Source organism: Colletes gigas, unplaced genomic scaffold, assembly GCF_013123115.1.
Source record: "Colletes gigas isolate AHSC1104 unplaced genomic scaffold, ASM1312311v1 Colletes_gigas_Sc00010, whole genome shotgun sequence".
NCBI classification, from domain to species: Eukaryota; Metazoa; Arthropoda; class Insecta; order Hymenoptera; family Colletidae; genus Colletes; species Colletes gigas.
The window spans coordinates 4,935,404-4,960,332 of record NW_025106639.1 but is presented as its reverse complement, the minus strand read 5'-3'; the positions used below and the strand labels follow the sequence as shown (position 1 = coordinate 4,960,332).

At 40.6% G+C, this 24,929-nt stretch overlaps 1 protein-coding gene across 1 annotated transcript; it reads left to right on the top strand.

The window, feature by feature from the left end:
- Positions 1 to 440: 440 nt before the first annotated feature.
- LOC122398037 (RNA polymerase-associated protein CTR9 homolog) lies at positions 441 to 6,410 on the top strand. The gene is made up of 14 exons (XM_043397635.1): positions 441 to 531; positions 1,034 to 1,132; positions 1,209 to 1,448; positions 1,526 to 2,098; positions 2,174 to 2,293; positions 2,373 to 2,683; positions 2,755 to 3,280; positions 3,357 to 3,551; positions 3,628 to 3,744; positions 3,814 to 4,124; positions 4,199 to 4,539; positions 4,613 to 4,793; positions 4,873 to 5,481; positions 5,664 to 6,410. Exons 1-14 carry the CDS (start codon positions 490 to 492, stop codon positions 5,761 to 5,763), a joined length of 3,765 nt encoding a protein of 1,254 aa, XP_043253570.1. The 5' UTR covers positions 441 to 489; the 3' UTR covers positions 5,764 to 6,410.
- The last annotated feature ends 18,519 nt before the right edge of the window (positions 6,411 to 24,929 follow it).

Below are 24,929 nucleotides of genomic sequence, written 5' to 3'. Positions count from 1 at the left end.
TATAAGAGTAACGCAACAGATTGTTATTGAATTTATATAATAGATTCGGAGACGAACTGATTTCTCGTTATGAAATAATAAGAATCGATGACGATTACTTTTTATGATTCTCTCGATTGGTTTTGTTCGCAACCGCGTTGCGCTGAACTTAAATTGTATCGTCCATTCGCGTGGCAAAACGTTAATTCATGTATTGTGTATATTTTTTTGAAATAAACTAATAAACATACGTCAAAACAGATTCAATTTCTGCCTCGACGGAAACTTTGACGTAGTTCTAGGCTGTTTCTTCATTATTTGTAGCCTGATAATTTTAAATCGACCGCGTGTTCGAGGTGTTTACTATGGGAAAATCTCAACATGGCCGCTTCCCCCACTCTCACAACTAGAGTGAGAGAGAAGACCGCAGTCTGTACATATCATTCATTTAATGGGACATCTGTTGGCCACGCTACGTGACGCTACGTGAAAATCAGTGACGATGCCGCAATGGCGGGTTCCATAGAGATTCCACTTCGTGATACAGACGAGGTGAATATTTTTTGTTTTTGAGCACTATATTTGTTATTATTAAGCCCCTAGGAGAAACTTGAACGTGTCCTGTTACGTGTTCATTAATTGCGACTTAAAGTTTGTTCTGCAGTCCTGAAAAGAAGACCTTTTAATGAACCTAACCTCTATCAGGGATACTTGTGCAATAAAGCGTACACATACAACGTAGCTGTACATGCATAGAATGTTGATCGAATACATCAGAATTTATTCTATAATGCGACACATATATGGCTATCATTTTACGTAGTCTCATTAAATTATTTTTATCTTGTTAGTTTTATTTTTTTCATGTTCTTTTCAGTATGTTTGGTTTATTGATGTATGATAAAATATTGGACACTAGCCATTTGTTAATTAAAAATTTCGAATAAATTGAATGTTTTATCTACTCTTTGTGTGATTGAATGCCTCACCATGCCATTGCATTAATGTATTTTGCATAGATGCTCTTCTTAACTTGCAAATTGCATTCTGTTAGGTAATAGAACTCTACCTTGATCAATTACCAGAAGGAGATGAAGTTCTTGGAATTTTACGCCAAGAACATGCCCAGCTTAATATCTGGGTCAATTTGGCCGTACGTATTGAATGTACAAAGTTATAATAGTCATAATCAAACGGCAGAGAAAGTAAAATGTTACCTTTCTTTGCAGCTTGAATACTATAAACAACACAAAATTGAAGACTTTATTAAAATACTTGAATCTTCTCGGATTGATGCAAATATTGATTACCGTGACTATGAGAAAGATCAAATGCGTGCATTGGACATGTTGGCTGCTTACTATGTCCAAGAAGCCAACAGAGAAAAGAATAAAGATAAAAAAAGAGATCTGTTTACAAAAGCCACATTACTGTATACAACTGCTGATAAGATCATTATGTATGACCAGGTATATCTTGTTCATACTAATTCCATTAATGTTCCTAAATGTTCAAGTGACTTATATAAACATGATTTATGTTAAAGAATCATTTGCTTGGCCGAGCTTACTTTTGCCTCTTGGAAGGCGATAAAATGGATCAAGCTGATGCCCAATTCAATTTTGTACTGAATCAGTCTCCGAATAATATTCCTTCTTTACTTGGTAAAGCGTGTATAGCATTCAATAAAAAAGATTACCGTGGTGCCCTTGCATTTTATAAAAAAGCTTTAAGAACAAATCCGAACTGCCCAGCTGCTGTTAGATTGGGAATGGGGCACTGTTTTATGAAATTAAATAACCAAGAAAAAGCGCGTCTAGCCTTTGAAAGAGCTTTACAATTAGATGGCCAATGTGTTGGAGCATTGGTCGGGCTTTCGGTTTTGAAACTGAATCAACAACAGCCTGATAGCATCAAAACTGGAGTACAAATGTTGTCTAAAGCTTATACAATTGATTCAACAAATCCCATGGTGTTAAACCATTTGGCAAATCATTTTTTCTTTAAAAAAGATTACAACAAAGTGCAACACTTGGCACTCCATGCATTTCACAATACTGAAAACGAAGCTATGCGCGCGGAGAGCTGCTACCAGCTAGCCAGGGCATTTCATGTTCAAGTAAGTATGCTTTCGCATAAACTGTATTCGGAAATTCTGAGCGTTTTCGTTTTACAAAAAATCAAATTTTTTTAGGGCGACTATGATCAAGCTTTTCAGTACTACTACCAGGCAACTCAATTTGCACCTCCAGTTTTTGTATTACCACACTTTGGCTTAGGTCAAATGTATGTTTATCGTGGCGATGCCGAAAACGTAGGTTTTACGTATTATTTCTCGCAATTGAATAAAGAAGATCTATAATCAGATTTATAAAATTCTTATTTTCTTCTAGGCGGCGCAATGTTTTGAAAAAGTGTTGAAAGCTCAACCAGGAAATTACGAAACAATGAAAATTCTTGGATCGTTATATGCTAACTCAAGTTCTCAGTCAAAACGTGATATTGCCAAAAATCATCTCCGAAAAGTAACAGAACAATTCCCCGATGATGTTGAGGCGTGGATTGAGCTTGCACAAATATTAGAACAAAGTGACCTTAATGCAGCCTTAAACGCATACGGTACTGCAACTAGAATTTTAAAAGAGAAAGTTCAAGCGGATATACCACCCGAAATTTTAAATAATGTTGGGGCTCTACACTATAGGTAAGTTGTTCTGTTCTCTAAATTTTACTTTTATTTTTTATTTAAATTCAACGTTTACCGTCATGCTTAAGGCTTGGAAATTTAGAGGAAGCTAGAAAAAATTTGGAAGAATCTCTGGCACGTTCCAAAGCAGATGCCTTACATGATTCTGTGTACTATAATTCAATTGCCGTTACAACAACCTATAATTTGGCGCGTCTGAACGAAGCTTTATGTATCTTTGATAAAGCAGAAAAGTTGTACAAAGACATTTTAAAGGAGCATCCAAATTATGTAGATTGTTATTTACGACTTGGCTGCATGGCTAGAGATAAAGGGCAAATTTATGAAGCATCTGATTGGTTTAAAGACGCTTTGAGAATCAACAACGAACATCCAGATGCGTGGTCTCTTCTGGGTAATTTGCATTTGGCGAAGATGGAATGGGGACCTGGTCAAAAGAAATTCGAGAGAATTCTCAAAAATCCAACGACAAGTACAGATGCTTATTCATTGATTGCGTTGGGCAACATTTGGTTGCAGACTCTACATCAAAGCGGAAAAGATAAGGACCGAGAAAAACGTCATCAAGACAGAGCATTGACTATGTATAAACAGGTATTGCAATATGAAATATTACAAAATTTATGATGTGCTGTTCGCACGTATACCACTGTGTATATGAAATTTATAGGTTTTACGAAATGATCCTAAAAATATTTGGGCAGCGAACGGCATTGGAGCGGTATTAGCACATAAAGGATGTGTGAATGAAGCCAGAGATATTTTCGCTCAAGTTCGAGAAGCAACGGCAGAGTTTTGTGACGTTTGGTTAAATATCGCACACATTTATGTGGAACAAAAACAATTTGTTAGCGCTATTCAAATGGTAATTCATTATCTCATAATCAGTATTACAAACTGATTCGTAGTGATGATACTATAAAATAAATGTGCTTTTACAGTACGAAAATTGCCTTCGCAAATTCTATAAATATCACCACGTTGAAGTTCTGCAATACCTTGGAAGGGCATACTTTAAGGCTGGCAAATTAAAGGAAGCAAAATTAACATTATTGAAGGTAAATAAAGGAGATTCCATAAATATTCATGCCTATTGAAGAAGTTAAATAACTAATGTTATTATTTAGGCTAGGAGGGTAGCTCCACAGGATACCGTATTGTTGTACAATATTGCACTTGTACTTCAACGTTTGGCAACGTACATTTTGAAAGACGAGAAATCGACTCTAACAACTGTGCTGCAGGCAGTTCACGAATTGGGACTTTCACATAAATATTTTCAATATTTATCAACGCATGGAGACAGGATGGAACAGCTCGCAGAAGGAGAAGCCAGAAGATGTCAAGATTTATTGTCGCAAGCACAATATCATGTTGCTCGAGCTAGAAGATTGGACGAAGAAGAGAAGATGCTTAGAAGGAAACAAGAAGAAGAAAGGTAATAACGCGAATATAATCAAATGATTCTAGTAATCAGTCTAACGTAATCGACAACCTTTAAATATTTTATAGACAAGCATTCAAAATGCGCCAGACAGAAGAACAAAGGAAGCTTGAAGAAATGCGACGCCAGAAAGAAGAGGAGATGTTACAGAAACGGCAAGAGTACGTTGAAAAGACTAAGAATGCTTTGGTCTTTGGAGGTATGCCTTCGGAGAAGGTAGGAAAGAAAGGAAAGAAGGTACGTACAGACCAGTACATCAGCGACAGCGGTGGTTCAGGACGAGACGAAGGGAGAGAGGAAGCTCCAAGAGAACGGAAATCACGTAAAAGGAAAGCAAGCGGGGAACGTAAGGAAAGAAAAGGCAAGGGTAAAGGGAAACGCAAGAAGGATATGTCGAGTGGTGAAAGTGGTAAGATAAACCAATATTTTCCCCATCTACTAGTCAGTGTTCAAAGGATTAAATTAAACATTTGGATATTCAGGTTCAGAAAGTGATCGACCTAAACCAAAACGTGGAAGGAAGATTGGAAGTACTAAGAAGCACAAAGGTTCTCGAAAAAATAAATCCGAGCCTTCTAAGGGTAAAACTAGTTTCCTGTCCAAGGAAACGATATCGACCAGTGAATCCGACAGTGATTCGGGTGGTCTTAAAATTGCTAGCGGGTGAATATGATTCTGAGAAACAAATTATATTGAACTGCACACTGAGGAGATCATTTGATGTATTTTAATATATTTTCAGGGGCGAGAGCGGCAACGAAAGTCGCCCACGTGGAAGCAGAAAAATTACATCCGATTCCGAAGGTTCACGTGCATCGCGTTCTAGGTCTCGTTCTAGATCAAAATCTAGAAGTCGTTCTAGAAGCAGTTCGCGATCGCGATCACGATCACGATCACAGTCGAGATCACAGTCTCGTTCGCGGTCCAGGTCTCGATCGGGATCGAAATCTAGAAGCCCCTCGCGATCGAGAAGTCGGTCCGGATCGAGATCGGGCTCGGCGAAGAGTGGGTCCCGTTCAAGGTCGGGTTCTAGATCAAGATCAGGGTCGAGGAAGAGCGTGTCACGGTCAAGATCGCGAAGTGGCTCAAGAAAAAGTGGGCCAAGATCAAGATCAGGGTCTAGGCACAGTGGATCGAGGTCGCCTAGTGGTTCCAGAAAAGCAATGTCAAGGTCTAGGTCAAGATCGAAATCGAGATCGAGGTCAAGGAGTGGCTCGCAATCAGGCAGAGAGGAACATAGATCCAGAAGCAAAAGTCGATCGAAATCTAAATCTGTTTCGCGATCGCGGTCCCGGTCGGGTTCAAGGTCAAAGAGTGGATCTCGAAGTCGCAGTCCAAGTGGATCAGCCAGGTAAATAATATTCATCTCATTTACCCCTGCCCGTTTCTCTCTTATACGAGAGCAAAGAAAGTTTTCGAGTTCGAGAAATTAGGATAATTTTAGTGTGCATAATCGTACCCCGTTGAATGCAGCATCTCCAACGATGGTGGTCCATTCCCTGAATCGCGACAATCGTAACTTGTTCGTTCCAGGTCTGCTACTCCAGAATCCAGAAAATCGGTTTCTGGCAGCGATGTCGGTTCCCGCCATTCGAGTTCGGAAAGGGCTGGCGGTGGAAGCGAAAGTGAATAAATTCATCATTCGGTCGAAGATAACTGTCGATACACGTCAGAGATACACTGTCGGGACGAATCACATATATACTTTTTTGTAAGAGTGAATTTACATATGAAATATACAATTTTCCCGATATTTCTCAACGGACGTTTTGAACACTCGCTGGAGAAAGTCCGTTACAAAAAGATGGCGTGCGAGAGCTATTGGCTGACCGTTCGATATCGCGCGTCTATTTCGATTATCGAAGCGCGCGCCCTGGACGCGCTAAAACGATCACGGAATCGATTGATTTAAATATGGTATTATACATTGCAGCGTAGATGCGCATCAAGGTAATTTTTATTTCGTACGCAATCTGACAAGGTATTATTTAGTTTCAGTTTTTAACGGCGGAAATATGATGACCGTATCTTTTGTGTTCACAATGTTTCGTACGTACTATTATTTTTTTTACATACGAATCATAATTTTACTAAAAATTATTACGATTTCATATGTAAATGAATTTAATTTGTAAACAGACGTTACTCTTCCTCATCATTAGTCTATTGATACTTTGTACAATAAACAGATAGTTTTAATCGATATTATACATTGAAGTTGATTATTATTATTAAACAAAGTGCAAAAAAATATAGTAAAACCATCCTTTCGATTACGTTAGCCATCGTTGTGCAAGTAAAGTGTAACAAGGTTGTGTTAACAACGAACGAATCGTTTTATATTGAAAAATCGCAAATAAAAAAAATATTAAAATTGATTCGTCGTTGCGTTCGTTTTGACCGTGTTGACATGTACGATTAAGGTATTCCGTGTACATATAGTATATGCTTCTTGTATGCTGTATATTTGCGTATTGATCGTAACGGTCATACAAAATAAATTATGAACGTTCTCTGGAGGTGAGTGACACGCCTACAGCGTCACTTTGCACAATTCCAATAACGCGTTCCTGTTGCTTTTAACATCAATTTTCCAGTGTCTATACTCGTAATGACCTCTCACTTTATTTCACTCGTACATTCTCTGTTTATCGTAGTTTTTATAGGCATAACGCCCGACACCGCGACGCAATTGTGTCATCATTTGTCGCAGCGTCTCTTAGTAAATACAAATTATTCAATAATTTATAATTCCTATTAGTAATCGTCGAATTCAATCAACAATTACCAGAAAAGTACAAATATACACATATTTTGCATTTCGAGGTTATACAGGGTGTACTTGGTCAAATTTATCGTGCCCCATTAGTTTGGCGGGAAGATTCAAATATATTTTCTGAAATAAAAGAAAAATTCTAATGTTCCGTATCGTTGTATTTGTTACAATTATTTATCGATAAATTGTAGAAGGGAAAGTGAGAATAATATTCAGTTGTAGAATCGTTTCGAACACGAAGCTGTTTAAAAGTTCATCCCTCGGGAACATCAAAGTCAAAGTGTGAAACAGTTTCGTTGCTCGCCTTGTACGCCAGCTCGATCCCCGTTTCCAGTGAAATGACCTTTTCTCACCCCTTTGCATTCCTGCTAAACAATTTCATCGAGCATACGCTCAGACTCGGTTGCGCTTTATTTGCTGGCAAAATTCCTAACCGGGAAACAAGTGTAGTTTATCGTGGCTGCTTTAATCCCGACGGTGCATAAACCTCGGCAAATCTCGCTCTCTATTTCATACAAGATTATATTTCGTACAAACATAACAACGTTGTCCAGCGATAGAATCAATTCCTCGTGAGCAATTTAGAGCTATTCAAACTCGTCCAACAAAATTTACGTCGAAACTTTCTTCGTACCCTTTCTCCTCGGAACTTAAATTTTTGATAAATAATCGTCGTTCATCGATCCACGTTATTTTTAGTTTATCCTCAGAAGCGATATTGTGTATTCCGGGAACAGAACTATAACATTTGAAAAATCGGTACGCGGTGGATATCACCTTGGAACTAACACTCATCGTTCTGTTATAGCGTTTGAGCCTTTGGGTATACATCATTCGTATAGTACACGCTGTACACACGACGAAATCTTAAGCCAGTTTGCTGAGAAAGCAACAGAGAAAAGAGTAAAAGGAAATAGAAGGGCACGGAGAAAGGAATACCAGCTCTATCTAAACTACGAAGACTCGCAGCTCGAAATGTTTACTCTTCCGATCCGACTCCCAAGAGTGTGGAGTTATTTCCCCCATTCTTCCTGTTCGCCTACTAAACCCTCGATCCTCGTTCCTCATTGAATGGTGCTCCCCGTTTACCGTGTTTTTGTATTTCTATTCCGTCGCATCGCTCAATTACCTTAATACCTCCTGGTTGCGTGATAATTTTCACAGACCGTAACGAAGACCTTCGTTAATTCACAGATTTTTTTCCCCCGTTGTTGACCACGAATGAATCCTCATTTTTCTTAATTAAGCCAGTTTCGTCGAAGTTCACATTTGACATTAAAACGAGAAACATTACTTATGGGCTAGCACGGAAATAGAATAGTATGTTAATTATTATAGAAAGAAACAGAAGTTTTTAATCGGTCTTCCTGAATTTTCGCGCGATAACTCATAATGTACGACGGATATTTGGGCATTATTACCTTCGTTGGTAAGTTCGAAACTTCCGGAAGAGAATTATTTACTATCTCCGGGTACCTTGAAACTGGATAACAGAATAGTTTCGCGACTGCGAGTTTGGTTACGCTTGCTCGTTTGCATGTTCAACTTTCCACCTACTTACAACGCTGCATCGAAAAGATTTCAGCAAATAGAAAAGAACGCGGTGGAATTTTTTCATCGTAATTGAACCCCCGTTTCCGCGGAACAGAGTATTTAATTAATTCGTTAATTACCGATGCGGCGATACGATTATTACGGACGTTACCGCATCGTTTTTAGGTCAGAATTAAGTCCGGGTTATTTTCACTCTGGAAATATGCAACTAATCCCATTCGTTGTTGTAAACTTAACCGTTCTCATTCCTGTTTTCTCCGAAAAAAAGTGGAATCCGGCGAACGTGACCACGCTGAAACATTTTATTTTCACCGAGAACGTTCCGAAAATATGGGTCAGCCGTGTATAAAAGCGTATTAGCAATTGACAAAAACCTGGAAGTATCATTAATTAATATTTTTTCTACCATCCCTAGTCCGTACGATACAGATTTCTTTGTTCATCAATTACGGTCCGACGATTCCACGGACACTTTCACAGGAATGTTCCTTTTTAATCCTCCGAGATACAGGTACATTCTTCGACCTCCTCTCTCGCGAGGAACGTTAAGTGTACGCGAAACTTTTCCCTCGAAAAAAACAGAAGCCCCGTCCATTATTCACTGGACACGGTGCTCCATTACGTATCCGTGAGATAACAATGAGTGCACGAAATCCAGGGAACCTACCACCTTCTATAACTTTCGAGCTTACGTTCGACCCCGTTTTAAAAAGATGCGGAATGCAATATTTCTTCTGCACAGAGGGAATCGAGCGATATTATGCAGACACCGGTGACCCACTTATACACCGAAGGGATGTGAAAAATGAACGTTTTCTCGAACGATCCCTTCGAATCGGCACTGCATCTCGCATTATACCGCGCCGTACGGTCGGAAAATTTCCACCGTTTATCATTGAAATTCGATGCAGTTCTCGTATCATTGCCCGACAAGTACAGGTTAAATACGTTCTTCGAATTATCGGTAAGGGGAATGTGCTCACAATTAGTCGGACCGACCCGGTACGAGAAATAACTCACGCCGGAACTAATATCTCTTCCCCTCTGCGATATATTTAATATACAATTTCCATTTAAAACGTTAATTAAAGTTAAACAATTCCGTGCTCTTTCACGGAGAGGAAGCTTTTATTAATATTTGAATACGCGTACGCGTGAAAAGGCACAAGCGTAGACGCAGTGTACGTTTTACGCAGATTGATATACGCGGTTGACGTTGAATCAGCTTCGCGACGAAGGATAAAAGTCTCGAGCGCGATTGATGGCCGCGTGGGATATGAAAATACGACCGTGAAATAGCTGATAGCTCGCATATTACGACGCAATAACGGACAAAGAGAAGATAAGAGTTCCGTGGCAAAGTGATAACGGCATCTTTTCGCGAAAGGAAGAGATACTCGGTCCGCGGGGCAGGGGAATTTCGTTGGATCTTGAAAAGGCTGACGAAAAGTCGAAGATAAAAAGTGCCTAGCGGTACTTCCTTTGCTCGCGGAAGCTGAAGCGCGCCCAGCACGGAATACGGATTTAATTATATTGGAACCAAACGTACACAGATCTCCCGGAAACGGTAGCATGGAAGTAACGAGAGTTAAATTGAAATTGCGGGAGCACCGATGCCAAGAACGATTCCGATTTTTCCGTATTAAGCGATATTGCAACGTTTTGCAAAGATATTGGTCTCGAAATGCGAGATTCTCATTACGTTTATAGAGGGCAAGTAGCTGAAATTAATCGTACCGTCCTCCGTCTTTATCCTCGTTTCGCAATTTGCTTAACGAATGGCTAATTATTAATATTAGTTTTTGCTCGAAAACCTCAACTTCTTTCCTCCCCTCTTTTGTCTCCCCGACGAACCACGAAACGCGGAATATTTCGTTGCCGTTCGCAACGAGCCCAGGCGCTTTAAATCTGCTAAATGAGTTCCATATCTGGATTATTCCGCGGAATGTTTCTATCGCGGAAACCGCGAACGGCCGGCCCCTCCAACTTTCTGAAAAGGATCAAATTACCGCCGACAGGGGGATTTGTAAAAACTAACGGTAAAACCGAAACCATTTGAATAACCGTGACGTAATTCGCTTACAAAAGGTTCCGACGCAATCCTCGCGGAGCGGAAAGGGTAAACTCGAGTTACATGGCACCGGTGAGAACAGGATTATGTTCATTCCACCGTACCAATCTGGCAATTACAAGTTTCCACGCAAGTCGACGGTCTGTTTTCTTCCCTTAATCCGCATTGTCGTCTGCATGCACAACGAAATCGTCAGCGACCCAGATCGATTATGCACTTTACAAAACAGATACCATTTCGACGCAATCACCTTCCATTAAACTGATTTCGCGTTAATTGTTTCGATATTTAGAGCAGCGACTAAAATCGGGCATTTTAAAACAAAAATGTTAGCAGAAGTTTTCGGTAGAACTCGTTTTAATAATCGAGCCTACTAAAATACTGTTCGCAGTAGAACAGGCCGTTATTGATCGGACAGGGTTGGAGATATGTTTCAGGATCGTTTAGTTTGATTTGAATGTTTTACACGAATGACTTTCCAACGACACAAATTGAACTTGGAACGAACTTGATTTGCTTTATTATTAGATCCATCGACGCCGTGCAGCGCGACGTCGCCGACGGGTAAATACACGTTTGTTTTTGGTAACAGTTTTTATTCGTGGGCGTCCGGGACGGCGTAATAGCAACCTTGTCGGTCTTGAATTTTCTTCAATGTGTGGAAAACATAGTCCTCGCGTGTCTCGAATTATACAGAATTCAATAAACGTTGTCGATAAGAAAAAAATGTTCTATCGCGCTATTTTAAGAAATTATTATGTATCGAAAAATAAAATCCACGTATGTACATCGTAACATAGAACAGATGTTAAGAAGTTAAATCTGTAATCGGACTAGCCTTACGAAACCTGTCTTGTCTTCGGTTGAGTAATTAGCGCGCTTAATCAATAGCGACTTACAGTTCTAAATCTAGCTCGGTAGCCCGATATTAAGCTAGCAAAATTAATGCCCACGCGACAGAGCTCGCAATATTGCCACGAAAATACTATCTAACTCGTCCCAGTAAATAATTGTAATTTTAAACACGTAACATTTTCATCCATTTTATTTATATAATCGTTTTCAGAGATACAGTTTTGCACCTATGTTTATGTCGATATTGGTTTTTACAGGGCAGCACTTGTTAATGGCAGCAGACATGCACTAGAACGATATAATGTCTCTGTAACGTGTTCGTAGTAGTAAGTGCCATTATTCGTCAGACGACGTAACTCGTTCTATTACGCGTTTTACTCGAAATATTACAGGGTCGATCTATTGTACTGACATTTCTGCGTGCATACAGCCGTGCAATATACAATTATAAATACTAATGGCGACGATTAACATTAAAGCAGCTTTTAATTCTTTACCTAGATCGCATCGTACGGTCAAAAGCTTTTAAGTACAATTTATAAATTGTTTATCTCGGTTCGTCTGTCGTATTGATCTTCGCGTCGTGCGCGATTACCCGAGAAATTAATTGTCCCACAAATTCCTGCAAGCTCCGCGAGACGGCAGAAATAAACGATCGCAAATTGAAAGTTACGGTGCAGCCAAGATAGTACGAAAAATGCATTCGATCCAAAGATCTCGAGGCCAGTGACCGTCTCGTACATATCGAAAGGTTTAAGGTTAGGGAAAACACTTGTCTTCAATTTCGATTCGCGTTACCAGAAGAGCCGACGATATTTCACCCTTTATCTCGTGTCCGCAAACGTATCTAACCAGCGTCGTGACCCAATTCGATACTCATCTTATCGTTTCCCCGGCAGGAAGACAGCGAGATAGTAATTCCACCGTTTCGTTCGATATTGTAACGCGGATCGTGAGAAAAAAAGAACCGACGTGCCCGAACCGCCCCCTGAATCGCCTTCGTTTGGCTTTTCGGTGGATCGTTGTTTCTTCATAAAACACTCGAGTTAACTCCGCGCCGAGAAAACGAGGAATTTTCTCGAGGCTCGTTTTTCCTCAGCTTCCGGCCACTTCAATTTCACGGCGATTATTTCTGCTGGGAGCTACACCGCCCGTCAAAAGGGTTTCATTAAAAAATTCGAGGAAGAGGTATTTTTTTTACGGGGAAAGAAATTATCTCCGCGTCGCCCGGGCGTGCAAGTTGCTTTATTAAAATTTCTCTTCGACTAGCTAGAGCCCGTCTACGGGAAACTGGAATTTACATTCTAAACCGTATAAAGTATACGCGGAGCGTATTTTTATAACCAGTGTTACGACAACGCGCCGTGTATGAGTTATACAGATTTCGTTTTTTATTCCCTTTTTCACACAGTTCTCTAGCGGAGACGGAAAAGATTGGAATCGACAAAGTCAACGAACAAAAGAGATATCCGTTTTCTGTTCGAGACTGGTTTCAATGTCGACTAGCTAGTAAAAATTCCAGCTGGTTTAAGTCGTCCTCCATTCTTCTGTCTCCGCGAGGACAGTGACACGGTTTCGGAAGACGCTAGATTTCGTACGGAGACACGCGAGGATCGTTATTAATTTCTTAAAAGACATGAATATTCATGTGCTCGGATTGTTTACCTTTGGATTTACATACGCGAACATTTCCGATAGTAAGGGGAAGTTGCCGCGATCCACAATACAATGCTCGTCCGCGTTCATTAATATTTATGGCGTGGCCCACTATGCGACACTTCCGCCATTCGGTTTCCTAAAAAATTCGCGGATCAACTTCAAAGAGCTGCTTAAACGAACGTTCATCGTGCTCGGGGTAAAAGTACAATTCTATTCGTATCATTCGTGAATGTTATTGCAACGTGAAAAACTAGGATTGATTATCGAACGTATCGAAACTTAAAAATTTAACGATAGGAGATCGAAAGAGACAGAGTCTTTAAACTCGTGGAAGACGAAACGAGACAAGTTCAGCCTTCCTATATGATGTACGAGTTTCCCGAAGAATTATGAAATAAAATAACGAAACTGATCTCATCGTTCAAGCACGCTGTCTCGTGCGCCGATATAGATATGTTTGCCCCCCGTATCTGCCACAACGACCAAAGATGATATTTCTTTCTGATCTCTGAATATCGAGCTCTGGCAAGTAACGACTTTATCGTTACAAATTGCACGGTATTTCGTCAGGATATCTAAATGGGTAATTATTTCAATTTTTGCAAGAATGGTATGACAGTAAGATTAATATTGCAAACATATAATTTATCTCTGTACCGCTGAATTTTGGAATTTGGACTTCCGAGACCTCGATCGAGGGACACCTTGAATAGCGTGTTTGTTCGCCAAGGCCAGCCTCCGCCGCCTGGTTGTTCCCAGCTTTGAAAATTAATCACCGAAGCAGGGAAATCTACTAACAAAATGCTTTCGCGCGGAAAACATTAACGAAGGATTAACGTTATTCAATTGAGGTATGCGGTTCTCAGTACGTGCATTTCCGACCGATCGCCAAACGGAACGCGAAGTCCGCCCGCCTCGCGTGCAAATCACAGAATCAACTGGTTTTCATAGTTTAGTTCACGGCAGAGCGGGTCTTCCGGGACGCGGGAACGACGATACAGGCAACAGGCGAGAGAAAGAAGAATAATACGGATCACGAACTAATTAGTAGTTAGTAGACTCGCTGGGAAATTGGTGGTCCGTAAATTTAAATTAAGCAAGACTTACGACACGGCGATGCGCCGAGCTTTTTTCTCTCGCCGTCTGGAATACCGTTAAATTTATGATTGTCTAGAATTAAATTTCGGTTTTCAAGCCACAAACTTGGAACGAAATAGTCAGCGAGAACACCAAACTATTTTGGTCAGTCTACTTTTAGAAAATCCAGTGCTCTGTACGCGACAGTAAAATTTTATTTGGAAATGAAAGGGTTAATCAAATCAGTGGCGTAAAGCAGTCATTTAAATCAAAATTCCAGGGGATGATTACAGGGTTGGAAAGCAAAGACGTAGAACCGTGTCTTCTTCGTGTCCTTTCCTCTTTAATATCTCACCCTTATTGACTATACCGTTTCGACCCTTATACCCAGAAACAAATGTTTTCACGACCTCTGACAGAACGCAACAGTGTTCTACGAAGGCTGAGAATATTATGGTAAGAAAATTTTGTCGAGGAACAGGATGACATTATTTATACAGTTAACGTTCCCTTATATTCGAAGATCGGAATCGGGAGCCATAGTTTCATCTCCAAACGGTACGACACCCCGAGCGCGGTTTGGAATCTTTGAATAAAGGCTCCAAATAGTATTTGCATCGGAAAGCAAAGTGGAAGTGATCTTCCCGAGGTCAGCGAGATCTGTTTCAGAGGGAATCGCAGGAATGCGTTGGAAATAGGTCGGGAATGTCCCTCGCTCCCTCAGGAATATCGAGTGTGTTGGCCTGGAGATAAGATGCTCGTTACAGGAGTTGGCAAGTCACCTTCTTTCTTACGTTCGCGACATTTCGAGATCGGCTCAACGATCGTCCTTGACATTCGATTCCCATGGAATTACCAGGGTCTCTAGCTCGTTTATCATAAACAGGCGACGCACGAAATTCCTAAAGCGTGAAACGTGTTTTTAATATTAATATAATTTTAAATCGTACGATACCTGTGGTCGTGAATCATCGAGAAAGGAAGACTGGAAAAAGACATATTTAAGGTTGATGTTGCGTCGCAACAAATACAGAAAATAACACCCAAGTGGATTTATTTGGAACGAACGAAAAATATGACTGCAGATATTACCGAAACTGACTGGCTATTATTCCTTGTCAGTCGCTGAGAGATATTCGCCATTTCGGTTCCCAGACGCCAAAAAGGACCGCAATTCAACAACGATAAATATGAGGAGACTTTCCTCGCGATGAAATACAAAGGACAGCGAGGAAAAGTAGCACTTTGAGAGGAGTAAAAGAACTGCATGAAACGACGCATTTTTAATGATATTTATTCGCCGGGGTATCGTGTAATTTGTAAGGAAACTGTCGGAACGACGACTTGTCAAACAGCACCGAGTCGATTCTTCCGGGAAGATTCATTAATACAGTTTGTAAATTGATTGCTCGCTCCCGACGAACGGAATTTAATTACGAAGCTCATTTTCATGGCAAATATCTCGACGGTGGGCAGCGTCGTTTTGATTGGAACCGAAATTCGATTACGATGAGAATGAAAGTCTCTCGATCGCTCAACAAAAGATTCATTCTTCCGCGTCATTCCTCGCACGTCGGATTCCATTACTCGCAATATGCATGGTAATTCGAGTCTCGAAGAAAGTCCAATGGACCGTGGACGGTCTAGAAGAGAAACGTTTTTGAATTAGGTTTGTCACTGTTGAGGGCGTGATGAGGATTTTTATCGTTTCCGTACGGAACACCACAAATGGTTCAGTTGATCCAAGAACATTAGACGAACAAAGAACTCGGTATACGAGGAAGGAAGGAGAAGAGAACCGGAAGAAGGTAGCAGCTTTTGTATCGCGTTGAATGGTGTGTCGGGCGAGTATGTGTGACACGTAAAATCCACGAGGGGCCACATCGCCCGAATACGGGTCACGCTCATATTTTATCATGTCACAAACGATATTAATTCGCATTCTTGTCAAAACGCGACAGAATTAATAAGTTGATGTTTACGAAAGTGACAGGTACGATTTATTAAAAAACATTTCGATACTCTTTCGCGTCGTCCATTCCTGAATTCTGTGTTTCTTTTACTCCACCTCTGGAGTCCAGCGCAATAACGTTGTACAATCGCACCGAAGAAGAACGCTTCTATTCTTAGCCGGCTTCTCGAGTGCCTTTTAAGCGGTATTTATCGCTTCGTTGCCCTCCAACGCGGATAACGTAAGAACAAGAAAGTGGCTCGAACCTCTGGAAAAATATTTATTACGGAAGTCTCGTGTTTTTCCACGGGGCAGCCGCAAATCCTGATCGCGTGATCGCGCCCCGTCGATGCGCATTTCTGCAGGATAACCGGCGATCCCGTGTCACTGCTAAGAATACGTCCGTGGAACTTAGCGGTGCTCGCGATAATTCAGTTTCCTCGGCTTTGTTTAAAATTTAAACCCCATCGCGACCGAGGAGAAAATTGAAATATCGCGACAAGACCGACTTGGCTGCTCCGCGCGGCAATAAACGTCAGGAACAAGGCGACTGTGCACGACGATAGTTTTAATTAATTTCATTACGACTGTTCTTAACGCGAACATCTTCAAACGATGACTTTCGAGGCTTACACGCCGAGACCGGGAAAACATGGCCAAAACCTTAAAATATGAGATATGGATTTTAGATCACACTTTCTGTAAATGTTAAAGAGATCGTGCATCAAATTGTAAGAGTCATTGAAAGAAGCCTTTTATCTTTGACTTCGTGATGATTTTAATGCGTCATTGGTTATTCGATGGTCAACAGTGGTTAGCTTATGGTCATCGATAGTCCACGATAAGGTCAAAATCATGGTCAGAGGTCCAGTGAAGACCCAGGAATCGCCAAGAGATAGGACCAATCGAAATAGTTTGTTTGCGTACCTGACAGTCTTAATTGTTATCTTTGACTGAGCCTTTGACCGTGAATCTCCCCACCCTTCCGTTGCCTTAGTCTGGGGGTCTGCTTCATAAGTGGGGTTACCGCTGATTAATCCTTCAGTCGCGTCGCGGTTTCGGGAGCGTACAAGTGGCCAGAGGTGAACTGCCTGGGGACTGGTGACCATGGGTGACCACTAGTGACCTCCGCTGACCACTAGTGACCTCCGCTGACCAGAGCTGACCACTACTGACCAGTTCTGACTAGCGCTCCTGCCACTACTGACCACTACTGACCACTACTGACCAGTGCCGGACGGTGATGACCAACGGTAAGAACTGTTTGAAAATTCTCTCCCCTCTTCTATTCTATCGTTATATACCAATTTCGCTTCAATAAACTGATTTTGCCTTGCTTGTCTAACCGACGTTGCTATAATATGAATATTTTCTTACTTTACAGCTGGCCCAGTGGTAACTATCCTATGTACTGACAACAAGTAGTAAGTCCACTCCACTTATTTATATTTTATTATTTTTATTTCTTTATTTGATGTGAATTCAACTTCATTTATCTATCTGATTTTATTTGGTTATTATGAATGTTCCTTTTCTCCGTTTCTACTTTTACATTGTTTGTCGAATTTATGTTATTGCTTTGATATGTATAATATTGCAGGATATAATAATGTAATCTTGGTTGTGAAATGTGAAATGTTTCTATACAATTTCACGAATTTCGATTTTTGCGTTCTCGCTCGAATTCTCGTAATATTCTACGAAGGTACTTTCTTTGATTCTTCCATTTCGTTTGATTCTTCGGTGTTGATTCAATTTGGTGTCTCGATCCAAGTTTCTTTCATCATTACGAATGTTCGTTTCGATATACATATATAACATCGTGCAGACGCACATACCATATTTGTTTCGACGACACTGATTAATATTAGATTTTTATTTTTACGTTTCAGCTTAAATTCTTGTTTTGCTAATATACTCTGTTCAATTCCCTTTAGTTAGGTGATAGATGATTTTTAAGTGTCTATTCAATTTCCTACCATGCCTCACTAATATAAATATTAGTTTTGATTTCAGTTTCAATTCGAATTAATCGCAAGGACATCGAGGGAGAACGACACAGCCGCCGAGGGACTTTTAATTCTAAGTTGATTAGTCTTAAGCTTCGTCGCGAGTATTAAAATTAACGTCGAAGCCTTCTTTATTATACATACGTATCTCCGCGCCCTACCAAGCAATTATTCAATAAGTAGCTTCTCTCTTGCTCGTTCCCTCGTTCCTAGCTTCGGTCACCGCTGTTTCATCGATTGAAACATGTGATCGGCCGTGTAGCTGATCCGAAAGATCTAATCGCCTTCCCATTGGTAGCTCGATCCAGGGAAAATGGTACTCTGCTGGAAGGTGTGGAGTTTCCGTATCCTGCGGAAACGCATACCTTCCAGCGGAAGTCGACACTGAAACAGAGGTACTCTCTCTTTGTCAGACAACTTGAGTCGGGTCCTTCGGGCTCCCGGCGGGTTGCGTGGGAGCAATGGAGACCTTAGATTCGGAGTCGCAGCCGTCCGTTATCCTGTAGAGATCTAGTTAGCAAGGGTAGTAGGTTCGATCCTCGGATTAGCTGCACGGTTCAGCGTCGCGTCGCGTCGCTTCGCGTGCCCCTCAAATTAACTTCGTCCCTCTTTTTAACCAAATAATTGCTTGGTACATCCAAGGAACTTTGTTTCCTTCTATCGTCCGAATTTTAGTTTCAACTTGACTAGACTAGAGCTTCGGCGTTAATTTTAAGTCCCTATTGTATGCGTCTCCCAATATTGCCAAGTAATTATTTAACAAGTAGCTTCTCTCGACACGTTCTCTGGTTCCTAGCTTCGATCACCGCTGTTTCATCGATCGAAACATGTGACCGGCCGTGCAGTCCGTCCAAAAGATCCGATCGCCTGCCAATGATAGATCGATTGCTAGAAATAGAAATCAATCTACCAAGGGTAGTGTTGATTCGATCCGAAGATCCGCTGCACGGTTCAGCATCGCGTCGCGTCTCCAACAATTTAGCTTCATCCCTTTTTAAACAAAATAATTACTTGGTATGAATAATCTAGTTTCTAAGGATGTAAAAGGGAGATCGATGGAACTTGGATTCCATCTATCTCTCTTTGGGTCTCCGCTCGCAGCAACCTCCTCGTGGTGAGACCTGGTAATCGGTGTTACCCACAATAAAAAGGATTTTCTATCGTGGGTAACACCGAGCTAATGGCTGCGAATTTAGAATCACGGTCCCCTACATTCGAGTTTCCATTAAAAAATTGTAGTCAAAGTTTTCGAACGAAGTAGATACGCGTGTCACGCAACCCGATTTCACGAAACGATCGATCTTCGGAGAAAAGTAACTCGACCGTTGTTGTATTTGATGAAAGACTAGGGGCGAGTCGTTTCGAGGGAAGCGTCGGGTGTTATTTTTTCTCTTCTCCCTAGCCTCTTATTGTCTTACCTATTTGCTTCGTAGAATGCCTCGGAGGGTTAACATTTCCGATTCCAATTCGATGGAATCAAATTCACGTTCTGTTACGTGTTCCACATACTGCAAAGAAGGCTGGTAGAAAACCTTGAAATTTTCTGGTGCTTAAAATATTAACAAGGCACATTCTATAGATCTCAGAGAAATTATTGTAAGACATTGGAGATTGTTGATTTCAAAGGGTAATTTTTCTTTCGCATCGCACGTCCTTCGTTTCATCTGCTTTCTTTTTAGACCTACCCACCTTGTTTTCTATAAATAATTATTTCTATACAGAAATCTCGGGACTATAGAGTACCTTATTAAAGCTTCAGGTGTCTATCATCTTACTTAGTGAAATAGTTCGTTTGATTCTTTAACAGCCATACATTACAGCAACGCATCAGGAGCAGAATTGATTCTGCTAAAAGCTTGCTTTATTAACTAGCCCATTATCCGGGATTATCGGGACGCATTTGTGAAGTTACAAAAGGGCACTCTTTTTTCAATCTGATAGTATTTTATCCGTTTATCTCGCGATGTCGACGCTGGAAATTGCACCCAGTCGAGCGCGTTTTATTCCATTTATCTTATTATCGAAGATTGTTGTTTTAACGTGGACCGATTTCATTATAGATTATTTCCTAGACTTACATTTATTTATACCCTTTCGTTGTTACTCGGATCTCTTGACAAACAGAGTTTGCATCCATAGTTTATTTATACAGCGTGTACATCGTACGCTCGCAGAATTAGAATCCACCGTCTTGTCATGCACCTACTTCGGTTATCAAATCATGAAACTCTTAATGAAAGATAACGGTTTAACTGCATTCACCCTCGAAGCAGACGAACTATGTCAACTTGCTTAGATGCCAGACTTCACGAACTGTTTGGTACGAGCGGTTTCATGGAATCCAATTACAATAGTTGGATTGACGATGAACTATTGTTGTCTGCCTAACATTCGAGGCGAATTTATATTAAGAGCAGTGCAAGCGTCTGTGTCCAGTTCTCTGCTCAAAATGGATCGTTCAGTCAACCCGGTAATTTGTTTCTTTCCAGTGATCGATATAATATTTACGCTACCCAAATACGTATACACTGTTCAGACTCGAGCAAGCTCTTTTCTAAAAACAGCGCGTGAAAGACGGTGTATTTTTCATTCCACAATTTTCAAAACCCCACGTAAAAAGAACAAAACAGCTATTTATAACGAGAAAGATTTCAATAAGTCGTGCAAACAAATCTCTCTGAAAAGCCAAACGTAAAAGTTTTTTTAACACGTGCATATATTTAACTGTACTAAATAAAATTAAATTTATATTTCAATGCAGCCGTGAACTGAAAAGTGTAGCCAACTTGTTATACGCAGCCAGAGCATACTTGTCTACTTCAAGACTTAATAATATAACGAAAGTTGGCTTAGACACCGGTGTAGATTTCAATTCCTTTCACACGTATTTATTTTACATAATTGTATACGAGATATTGCACCCACAAATTTTACATTCATCATTGTACAAATTGGAGGAATTATTTATTGAATATTTTTTGAAGCGTGGTTAACAATAGAATCAATTAACAGTTTTTAATACCACTTTTGGTTCACGTCTGAAACTGTCTCGGAAGCTTGTGCAATTTCGTTCGATTTGATATCCACGTCTGACCAATATCGACTATTTCTACTTGCGTTGGCGTTTGGAAACATTGACGGTGACACGGTATTATCCGCTTTAACTGATTCTAACTAGCTTCCAGATAGCAAGATCGACAGAAATCAGATAATATTATACCAGTATTAATATTTACAAAAGTCAAAACAAGTAGTAACAACGAGCAATGGTCAGCCACGCATCTATGGACTTTTTAGAATAAATTTTCTCGAACGAAAGAATTTCACTCTGCATTTTTCTGCGATATTTAAAATCGTTCGATGCCCCCTAAACTTGTCACGAAATTTCACTCGGTCGTTAGAACGTTGCCTCTATCGTGCGTGAGTTGCAGTATTCAAATTGAGCAGTTCCATGCGATTTCCTTCAAACGCAAAGTAGGTGCTGTGTGAAGCTATAAAGGCAGCTCATGCACGATGCTCACGATGTAAAAGGAATCCCTCTTTTCGGCCATAAAAAGCGTTTTCATGACAGTAATAAAGGGGAGTTGCTAATGCCTATTAGCATATCGGTTGTTACCGCGTACCGGTCTCGTAAAATCCAATTTCTTTGTTATTTCTGAACGACAGTATAAATAATGGTGAATATAGAACAAAAATTGACACGTCACGTTTTATTTTGCGGTTGTTGTAAACCGGTTGATACAATTCTCGATCGTATTTACGCAGCTTCGATCCCCAGTTTAAGCTTCGATCGCGTTTCGATGTTACGGAGCGAGTCTGGCTTGTTACGTGGGCGGAGAACGCAGAAACGAAAGACTCGATCCGTCCTAAGGGCGAGACGTATTGTAAAATCTGACCTTGTCTCTGAAATCCTTCGTCGTTATGCGTCTCGACGTCGTGGAAACGATAAATGCGTTCCAGCGATGCGAGTACGTGAAGCGAGACTCGTTTAAAGGAAACCATGTCGAACATTTTTCTAAGGACGCGGGTTAAAGGAGCAAACCGAGCTCTAATCGATTCAATTAAGATGGATTTCGAGCATCGTACAATGCATATTTATGTTTACCGGCATCCTGAAAGAATTTAAATATTCAACGTTTCGGCGTTGTTCGCTGTTTGCTGACGCTGGTTCTTTCAGCAATTTTCGATGATGGAAAGCTCATTGTTGTCGGTAAATATGGCGTGTTTATGCAACATCGCAGGTGCAAATATTTTCTCCTTTCCTCGGGCGTTTTCGTTGCATCTTTAATACTTGAGTTTAAGAATTCGTATTCGATAGTTCGTATTCGAGATTTTGAATATCGTTTAGATAGATTGGAATGTAATTTGAGTAATCTGACCATGGATGGCTCTGAAACATTGTTTTTGTAAACATCGATGTCGTTAGTATTTATACCCTCCTTTTTTAATATCAAAGTATAGAATGTTATATCTCATGGTCAAATTTCACTGCAATTGTATTTTCGGTTGACCCATCAGACGAGAATTCTGGAGAAATTCTATGGCTCGAAGTAAACGTTTCGTACTTGTACAGTTTTAAAATCCACATTGCCAGAATCCGGGAAGCCGCTACGGCGGAATAAACATTATAATTTGGGGATTTTCCTTTGCTCGAGAAGTTGGTCCATTTCGAGGGATTAAGAGGATATAGAAGAATCTTAAGCAAAAATATACTGGTCCACGCTCAAAGGAAAACGTAGAAGGCGGATATTTGGCACGGCGTTATTTTACAGAATCGCGATGGTCTCTAAAGATTCATTCACGATCCATAAGATCCTCGATTTTAATCAGTCCAAGACAAGAACAGCCGAAAACATATTTCAAGAAATGTTTAAATCTATCTTTAAGTTTCTATGAACCACGTATGCATAAATAATACACAACAGCTACCAGAGGATGCATTCGTTAACCGGGATTTAAAAAACGAGGAAAAAAATTCTTTCGCCCGGGTCACAGTCGCGATACGCAAAGAGCGCGCGGATGTAAAAATTCTATGGGCAATGGGAATTTTTTAGCGGCTTCTTTGCAGCGAGATCCTGGCGATAAATTTTGTAGGACTTTGAGCCAGTCGTTGTGAGAAAATGGATCGTAGCATTATCGCGTGAAAACGCGTGTACGCGTTCTTTTCTTCCCGAGTTCGCGTAAACACCGGCGATCGTTTCGTGTTCGCGTTACATTAGGGTGTAATGGCAGGAAAGATAAAAAATAACACCGTGGCTAACATTATCGAGCTTCGATACGTCTGATGCTAAAAATGCGACCGGTGCATGTTAAAATTTCAAGCGGAATTTAAATCATTCCTGGCGACGATCGATCGTACCATTAGTTCCTTTCTGTATGCAACTTCTCGGTAATTTCCCATTGTACTTTGCAAAAGTGCATCGATCCGCCTTGTCGATTATACCAATATTTTATAGACGCTCGAACACCTCGATGGCTGTTTTGACAGGTTCTAACAATATCTTTTTATCAAACAGAAGGTAATTAAATAAGAGAAACATCGATTTCTCAACGGTGCTGTGCTTGATTCATAGTCCCCATCACGCTATGCAAATGCAGTTAATTTGGATTAATTGGGGCACATCGAGATCGGAATAATTTAGTGCAATTAAGCGACCGTATATATAACATTCCATGTATATAACAGCAGGTTGCATAAAAATAACTCTCTCGTGACACGATTTTCGAAGTAGAAGTTTTAGACGTTCGAGGCATTCGCGTATTCGGGATTTCTCGATCGCGATGCCTCGTTATAAAACCGATAACAAACGCGTTGAAAAAACACATCGAACACACCGAGGTTCATGTCCCCACAGTTTCGAGACGAAGCCAGCACGCGAGACTTCCACGGGGGAATTCATCGCGAATGAAAAATTCATGCAACGCCAAAAATATCGTCTGTCGCTGACGAGAGGTTTTAAATATCCCGAAACTGTTTCCCGCCCCGGACGAGTATTCGTTTGTTTCGTGCACAAACTGTTTCCAAAGCAAATTACCCCATTTTACGAGCATTTTCACGACACGAGGATTATTTCAAATACAATCCCATTGATGTCAGCGCCTTGCGTGTAACTTGAACAGCCCTCGCCACGAATCGAACGCACGATGTTGATACTTTCGCGTAAAACTTGGAAACTACAGCTGTCGGTGGTTAGATGCATAGGGAACAGTTGTTCAGAATGTTGACCTTGGCTATATACAGGCGTAACTTCATTTACTTGCCTATGGTTTTCTTGATCTCGGTGTCGATATGTAAATAACTTATGGGTTACCCTTAAGCAATGTTTATTATTAGAAATTCGGTATCTTATTGCTTCGAAGATACATTGATGTTTAGAAATAGAATGTCTTTTCTTCCACACTCGATGTGAAAGATATTCAGTAAATAGTATCTTGTTAGAAAATAGGACTCAGCTTGAAAGGGATGATCCTAAGTTGTAGGTGGCAGTTTTAGTTTTAATTGTTCTAAAAAGTAGTTTTAGTTTTGTCATTTTAAAAAGGAACTACTTGTGTTCCACGCTCGATGTAAACAATATTCAGTACATAGTTTCTTGCTGGAAAATAGGACCAAGCTTGAAAGGGATGATCGTAAGTTTCAGGGTGGACGAAAGTCCGAAACGAGGTGGACCGCGGAGAGGAACGATTGATAACATTTCCGGGGGCGATCGTGGGCGAATCACGCCTAAGGTCGATCAAGGCCACAATCACGGGCGTATCGGTGAGAGCGTGCGTCTTCGTACTGCGCGTCGCGCTATATCCCGAGCCGAGCTGCGGGGCACGTTCAGTCTGCTTCGAGCCGCGGCTGCGA